Source organism: Buceros rhinoceros, unplaced genomic scaffold (genome assembly GCF_000710305.1).
Source record: "Buceros rhinoceros silvestris isolate BGI_N320 unplaced genomic scaffold, ASM71030v1 scaffold17435, whole genome shotgun sequence".
Taxonomy (NCBI): Eukaryota; Metazoa; Chordata; class Aves; order Bucerotiformes; family Bucerotidae; genus Buceros; species Buceros rhinoceros.
In genome coordinates, this window is record NW_010411311.1 from 1 (window position 1) to 8,438 (window position 8,438).

Genomic DNA, 8,438 nt, shown 5'->3' on the forward strand with positions numbered 1-8,438 from the left:
TTAAAAATATATTTAAAAAGCATATAAGGTTGGGGGTTTTTTTATTTTCAGCATGTAATTTACCCTTATGTAATGTACTGCGGTTTTAAATCTTTTATCCTGTAACTCTAGGTTGCAGGAGCTGCTCAAGAGCAGACCAAACTCTCTGCAGAGAACTAAACTGCACAAGCTGAACTTTTCAGAAGCACAGAACTTAGCTAAAAAGGGATTTAAATGAAAAACATGGCAATGGAGACAATTACAGAGCATGAAGAATCTCAGATATATCTGATCAAAAAAACATATGGAGATTGAAGGCTTTTCAAATAATTGTAAGAATCTTTTTAAATAGCTTAAAAAAAAACTGAACCAAAACCCCAGACATTTCTGCCTCTACTACTCGCTACTCGACCTCATTCCTTGCATTAGCTGAAAAATTTTAACAGCAAATTTCAGAAAAAAAAAAAAAAATCCAACTAGAGGTAGAAATTGTCCATTAAAACCAACAGTCTTACTGTAGAATGAGACAACTTTATCTACGGATACTGCTGCCTACTCTTCTTACAATAATGCAACCTACAGCAGAACACAGGTGACGCTGATTCATCTACAGAGCAGTAATTTGAAGATTTACTAAATATATTTCCCTTTTTTTTTCCCCAAAGACCTTATTAAATAAGTGCTAGTGGGTATTTCCAATGTTTTGTATCAAAGTTATAAATTAACTTTTAAGACAATTGTTGTTTTCATCTGTTTTTGACAGAATGGTTTTGCCTGCTGCATCAAACCAAAGATTGATCTTGGACACTGATCAACAGCATGTGCCAGTGAAAAGCATGAGAAGTTGGAGTTTAGCAACACCTGTTGCAAAGGTACTGGACAACAGAAAATACTGGTAATCCCTAGCTTTTGACATTCTATCTCTCAAAGGGCCTTTAAGCAAGAGTACTTCTGCATTTACTAGTTCCTGATGGATTTCTTGCCTGTTGTTTTGACTAGCTACTTTTGAACTGATGTACAGTTTTGTCATGAACGGTAGAAGTTTAACAAACAGAAAAGTGTCTATGCTGGTAAACTGCTAGACAAAAGGTTTTTTTATCAGGAGGGAAAGTCTAGTCATGTAAGGGTCCTATGTGATACAGTTTGTCATGTGTTAAGACTGGCCAGCTTAAGCACCCACCAGCTCCTCGCTCACTCCCCTTCCCCAGCAGGACAGGGGAGAGTATCTGAAGACTAAAAGCAAGAAAAACTCACGGGTTGAGACAAAGCCTGTTCAATAAGCAACGGGAAAAAACCCAGCCCAGCAAGTAATGCAAAGGCAATGCCTCACCACTCAGTTTTTATTGCTCAGTATGATGTTATATGGCATGATATATGACTGTGGTCAATCCAGGTCAGCTGTCCTAGCTGTGTCCCCTCCCAACCTCTTGCTTACCCCCTCTCTACTTGCAGGCGTGGGACAGAGTACGAAACAGAGAAGGCCTTGACAGCGTGCAAGCGCTGTTTAGCAACAGCTGAAGCACTGGCGTGTTACCAACAGTGCTTTACTCTAAAACCAGCCTAGAGCACAGCATCATGTAAGCTGCTATGCACTATCCTAGCCAGACACAACCAGAACCACACAGCCACGCATCTATTAATTGTGGACTAAACCAGAGACAAAGACGAAAAAAAAAAATCACAACTTTCTAGAGCTAAACAGTTTTCCTTAGAAATCATTAAAAGCAAGACTCAAGGTGATAGCTTGATTCTTCCACATTCGTAGCCTTCATTTTTGCAGATAACTGCCATTACACTTACCATACTACGCATTAGAAAGAAAACTTAAAATGGCCCTCCACATGTTAACACTATCTATCAGAAAGAAAATACTTTTAAACTAAAGCTAAGTATGAGTACAAAGAACAAGGAGAGGCAACAGGCTTCAGTCTTACAAAATGAGGGGTTGTATTTTTTTTCCTCTGGGAAAACAAGAGGCATCCAACTCACCAACAAGTCAAAAACTTCATTAACATCTTTTCCACGAATTTCGATGCCATTGATCTCCAGAACTTCGTCCCCTTCATGTAACAGCCCACTCTTCTCTGCTGCACCTCCTTTCACTATTCGACTAATGATAACAGAATCCATTTCATTGCGAACAGTAGCACCCTGTGTAGCAGCAACACATTCTGAATTTATTATCTATATGAAACTCAAAGCCATCTATTGTATATATTCCAAGCCAGTGGAGAAACTATGCTGAAAGAGAATGCGAGTAAGAGCTTGGATGCATACACACAATGCTACAGTTCAAAAAAAAAACCAAACCAAACCACAAAACCCCAACACTGTTTAATTTCTTTAAGCAGCACTAAAGAGGGAAGAATTGAATTGCTCCACACCATAAGACTCATTTTTTTAAAAAATGTATTCATAAGGAAGCAATTATTTGAAAGATGCAAAATAGAAGATGAGAGTTGCTAAAATGAAAAGAAAAAAAAACCACCAGCCAAAACCAACCAAGGCTGTAAGCTCCTCTGCAGCAAAGCTTTGGATTGTGACTTCTGTCACCAGTAGTCCTGTCCCACCCCAGGTTGACAGAAGTTGTACCGAATTTAAATGATAGTACAGCTCCTGCTATATGAAGACACACACAAATTAGACATCTATGGCCATTTCTCATTTGGGAGGGAGGGAAGTGTCTCCAAGCTAATCACCTCCACATTCAAATTCCAAAACTTTCACAGCAATCTGTAAAGGACAAAAAAGCTTACCTCTTTTACCTGTAACTGAGTGAGTACCAGTACTTACCAACGGAATATCCCGAGCTTTCTCAATGCGAACTATTTTAACCGTCTCCCCTCCGTAGATGCCAATATTCTCATAAATTTTTTCATCTGTCACAGGCTCTGGTTGCATTTCTTGTTCTGCAACCTTATCATGAGCCAGTAAAAGTGCCTAGTGTTAAACAAAACCAGCCCGGTTACAGAAAATTTCACACTTTATATGGATACAAAATAGCAGAGTTCAATTAAATTCTGCAATTTGAATAGTCTTTGCAGGTCACAGAATACTGCAAGCTGAGTCAAGCAATAAAAAACCCCATTTATCACAGCTATGTAGCACCTACTGCTACTTACTTTCCAAAACTTTGCTTTCAGATGGGAAAGGAATAGAAAAGCAACTTTGAACACACAACTGTGCCTGTACTTAGAGCTTCTCCTTCCTAAAAACCCCAGACATTGGTTTGTTCTGTATGTGACTGAGGATACAGACTAAGAAGTCACCGCAGTGAAAACTACTCACGGATTTACATCACCACCACAGGACAAAATTCCCTTTATGCACCCTACGGTAAGCATGAAGCAGCTCTCAAGGGGAAAACACAGATAAGCAGTGCAGCTTGTGTGTTGTCCCAACCCTACTGACCCAGCGCTACATTGTTCATGTGCCAATTACCCTGCCCTACATGGTAGAATGTAGCAAGAGCTGAATACAATCATGCACTACACTCCATTAAAAATTTCCATCAGTTGCTGGAAATTGGAAGTCTTCATCCTAGAAGAATATTAAGAGATCTGCACAGAGTTGAAGAATAAAAGTAATCCTTGCCCATCCTTGTCCAACTTTTCACAAAAAAAAGTTATACTGAAAACAGTGTCAAAAAATACATCCATTAGATTATAAATTTCATTTTATTTTACCTGCATGTGAGGGGCATTCAGCAAAGCATTAAGCTCCTGCCCATCCTTATGGTGACTGGGTTTTAGAACACTCTGTACCTAAAAAGAAATCAAGTAGTAAGACTCTTCATCTACCCAGTGATTTATCAATCCTCCCTTGCCTACTCAAGGACAAACCCCTAGCTGCGATTATGAATTTTCCTGAAAGTAAAGTATATCCACACTGGCTGACTGAGCTTAATCTGGTACGTATTAGGAAAATATGCAATGAGACCACAGGACTATTCCAGCGCATCTTGACGCAGCGAGTACCTACCAATCTAAGTTGGTACCCAGTGCATCACACAGATTTGTCAATACCATGACTGGCAATGAGCTCAGCTACTATAAAGATGCACACACAAAAGAATTAAACTCTAGAAAGGAACACAATAGTGAAACCAGTCACAATCAGGTTTACCATGTGAATATGCTGGGTCTATCTAAAACGAACTAATTTCTCACTAATATGACTCGCCTCCCTTTTCCTTAAAAGGAGATTGTTTATTTTACCCAAGCTATTTCCACCAACAGTAAGACCAAATATTCCAAGACAGGTTTTGAAATGCATCCTGGAGCCCTTGCCTCAAAGTATGAGTCAAAACTTCAAAAGATCCCAGGAAACCAGGTTGCTTTTGCTGGTTCCAAAATAATCCACATTAACACAAGGACAGTTTTTGCTCAAGCAGCTTCAGTTGCCTAAAAAGGTTTGCCCTCATACAGTTACCAAACATGTCTTGCCATCATCTCCTGCAAACACTAGAAAAATCCTGGTATGCTTATAGAGAAAGCCTGAAGCAGGGAAGTCCCTCTTATCCAAAGGTGAGGCTAAAGAAGGTACTTTCTGTAGCCGTTATCCTCTGGTCTAATCTGACCAAAGGCACACAAGTCCAAAAGCACAAATGAATCCAGAGACATCGAAAGCGGATTACGCATACTTGAGCAGCAACTTTCAGTGGGATAGAAAACATTTTTTCAAGAGCTTTTTCCTCTTAAGGATGAGGTAATATGACATAACAGGGAACCCAGAAACTGCAAGTTCCAAAGTGAAAATAGTTAAGCTTTTTGTGTGATCTAACAATACCTAAAGGTTTGGAGAGCCTCTATCCTAGGAGCAATTACCTACAGAAATACTAACAACTCTTGGATGCTACCAGACGACAGCACTGAAAACAGTCAAGAGATTTTTAAATTCTAGAAGTCACCAAACGAACCCTTCCCATGGGGCAAGATCCTTACAGTGCCAACAAAACACTGTCAAATGGAACAAGTTCCTGTGCTTCGCATTAAACCTGGCACAAGCTCAACAAGCCGTCCTTCTGACGTCCCCAGAACATGCCTCACAGAGAAAACAATATATTTTAACTGTTTTCTCTAAAACCCTAGGCAACAGAAAGAATTCAGCTTTATGCAGGCCTGACCTCAGTCACACCTCTGACCCGGCCAGGAAGCTATCATTCCTGACTTAGCCTGGATTTCCTGACACCACACGGCAGGTAGAGCACTGTAAAGGATTTATCTCAGCAACAAAGTTTCTTCTGTGTTGAAAGAAGAGATTCTTTTAAACAAAAAACTCTCTCATAGAGGTTTAAGGTCTCTAACTTTCAAGGGACATTCAATTCCTTGAAGGTACAAGAAGTTTTAAAGCCTTATTTATCCAATTGTATGACGCCACCTCTTGAATACAAGGTCAGAAGCTGGGGATTTGACAGGGGAGAAGCAAGCAACCAGGCCTGACCAGTCATTCTGTGTGCAGCAAATATCCTGTATTCAAGTGGAGCTTCGGCTTCAAATAATTTAATTACCCAAAACTTCATCAACTCCTCATCCCCCTTCTAAGGAAAGGATACATTTATTATTTGCTTATTTAATGAAGCGCTAGGAAAGCTTCAGGCTGCTACATACACCACTCTCTACACCAGCGTTGCCTCACGTCAAACTCCTTTGCTCCTCGTGGTACTGAACCCCACAGTTTTATCGGACGAAGAAATCTGATTGCAGGCTGTCATTCCAGAAGTGACACACTACAGTCAGCATAGGAAATCCACGCTAAATATATGACAATAACAGCATTTTTTAACTCTTCAGCCTAGTTTTTCTTGTTACTCGCATTAACTTCAGTTCAAGCAGCCCCCCAAAAGCTATCAGTTTGGCTTCACCGTATACACAATCTACAGGCATGTACAGTGGAGGTACAGACTGGAGGGATATTAAACACCAGAATTTAACTGCACCTGCAAAATCTTGTTGTTGTTTTACTCTCAGGTGAACAGAACCGTTGGAGACAATATACATACCCACAGTAATGCACTTCCTCTCAGAAGTATTGATCTAGTTTAACTGCCTGCAGCTGCTGAAGTGAAAACCTTAAGAAACATAGTCTATATAATTAGAACCTATTATATATATTTAATAGCAAGAAAATCTTTATGGTATTTAGTATGTGCTGTTAAGAGGCCAAAAATTACAAACTGTCTTCAATACTGCACCAAATATTCTTACAAGGTCAAGATTCCGGCCATGTTCCCATAATCCTTGCCCCCATCTCGGTCGAGTTTAAATGGATTTAAAATCAATTTAATTACACTTGATGTTTACTGGCTATTTTTATTTAAGACTTGGAGTACAAGACATTATATGAAGATTAGCTCTCTAAAATAAATTCCTTAAGCTCAAATGCTTCATTCCACTATTTAAATTCAATTAAAGTTTCTTTTTAAAAAGAAGGAAAAGTCTCAAGTTGTTGGTGCCTGGTTATAAAAATTGGTCGGAAAAGTTAACTGAACAAGTGTGCTACTAATTTTAAGGACTCCCTGAAGAGGGCTAGAAAATAAAAGAGGTACTAATCCACTCTTATATTGATGATGGTTAAAAAATTCAAAACTGAGTAAGTTTTCACAACACACTGATCTTTACACAGTGTTTTGTAAGAGCAAATCATCAATTAAAGAGTAAATGAAAACAGATTTTTTGAATCAAGTTCAGTGTAGCAAATGGTAATTCCCCCAAAAACACTTCCAAAAGTGTACAGTTTAATTAATATTTACTTTTTTTTAAGGGAAGATGTTACATGTTGCAAGCAGTAGTTAGCACTACAGAAGCATGAGCTCTAGGACAGGTTCTCCTCCACACCATAAAGCCTCAAACAAGATGTGTCTGTAGCTTTAAATTAGGACACGCACTCCAAACAGTTTCAGAGTTACGCAGTCACCGATTACCTGTGCTATAAAATATGCACATTAGCATTACCTGCCATTTAAAAATTAATGTTATGCTTACATCTGCTATTTTTCTCTCTTGCAATGTCTTGTGGCTTTTATCCTCAAGATATTATCAGCGACTTAAATCCAGGCTCTTGCAAGTGCCTTTTCAAAAACACCCTGAAGTAAGTAAATGAAATACTTTCTGGGGGAGTTTACCATGCCGATGTTTAGGAATGGAAAAAGTAAAAGACAACTAAGAAAAAAAAAAAAAATCACAGTACAAGAAAAAACCTGGCACGCAAGATAGACACTTTGTCAGAGTAAAAGATAAAAAAAACCACAAACCAAAACTACAACTTTTCCTGAAGCAGAAATAATTTACTCCCATACTGCTACCATAATAAATGCAGAAACCTTTCAAAAAAGGAGTAAAAGATCTGAAAAATGAGCATAAGATCTTCTATTCAGGCAAGACTAGAAAGTAAAGAATTATGTGAATGGAGACATCAGGTTGTTCCTCTTGAGATGTTTCTGTCAGCTACAGAAATATTTGTCCTGAATTTCCAGCTCAATTATTTCAGGATGCTACTTAACATATTGCAAAATACAAGTCACTTAAATACACCAGAAGCTGAATCACCGCGAAACTAGATTACATCTGAAAATGGGAGCAGACATATGCAATATACAGACTTTTCAGGAATTTCAAAGCTGGACAATTCAGGAATGGGAGATGAAGAATAAAAGAGAGTAGTAAATCAATGCAGGAAAATGTGTGTCGTTAATGTAATAGTCTCCTGGACAAGGACAAAATTCCATTGGTTTAAAATTTTCTGATTAAAAAAATATTTTCTTTATGCTTAACTTTCTTAATGGATTCCTAAGACACACAAAACTGGCTTTGCACCACCTTCTGATTTTAGGATTTACCAAACCACCTGAAAAAAGACAGGAGTGTGTTGGAAAGGTAAGCGGTAGGGAAGATGGGGAAGAATTTGAAAGTTTGAAAACAGACCTAGAGTCTTCCTAGGCATATATTATTCTTGGACACTTCTATTAAGCAGAAAATAAAAGAACAACATATCCACGAAGATAAGAAACCAGCTTAAGAGAAAACCCGTAGATCCTATACTATAAATGAAGATTCAAAAACTCTTGGCTTGTATCTGAATGAAATTCCAACGTAGGCCTGTGTAAAGTGGGTGTTTGGGGAAGTAGTGTACAAACAGCAAGTTAACTGAAAAGGTTCCTTCAGGCTCACAGACATTAAAGAAGTCCAGTGAGAATCCTATAGCAGCCTACAGGCTGATGAATAAGCCAGAAGGAAGCTCATACATAAAATACTCCCACCTGGTTTTGGCACAGTCTTGCTGACAAACCTAAACAGGAAAATCCTGAGCCACACTTCAATCAGCACCCTGCACCTTCAGATAAAATTTAAATGGTGTCCCTCAAGAATCAGCAATTGCTTCTGCAAGAGAACTTCAAGCTTGCTACAATGCTGTTTAGCTTGATTTATAAGTTAATGTCTAGAAAAAAAGGCAAGAGTGAA

The 8,438-nt window shown here is 38.6% G+C and overlaps 1 protein-coding gene across 1 annotated transcript in view; it reads right to left on the reverse strand.

Moving 5' to 3' along the window:
• Positions 1-1,913: 1,913 nt before the first annotated feature.
• Positions 1,914-8,438, reverse strand: part of LOC104493324 (MAGUK p55 subfamily member 5-like) — a gene marked incomplete at its 3' end in the record, with an annotated part of 15,644 nt that continues 9,119 nt past the window's right edge. Inside the window, exons 3-5 of the mRNA XM_010135980.1 lie at positions 3,666-3,743; positions 2,773-2,919; positions 1,914-2,130 (exon numbers count right to left, since the gene is read on the reverse strand). Of these exons, the coding sequence (XP_010134282.1) occupies positions 1,914-2,130; positions 2,773-2,919; positions 3,666-3,743 (442 nt within the window). The remainder of the gene's footprint in view (positions 2,131-2,772; positions 2,920-3,665; positions 3,744-8,438) is intronic.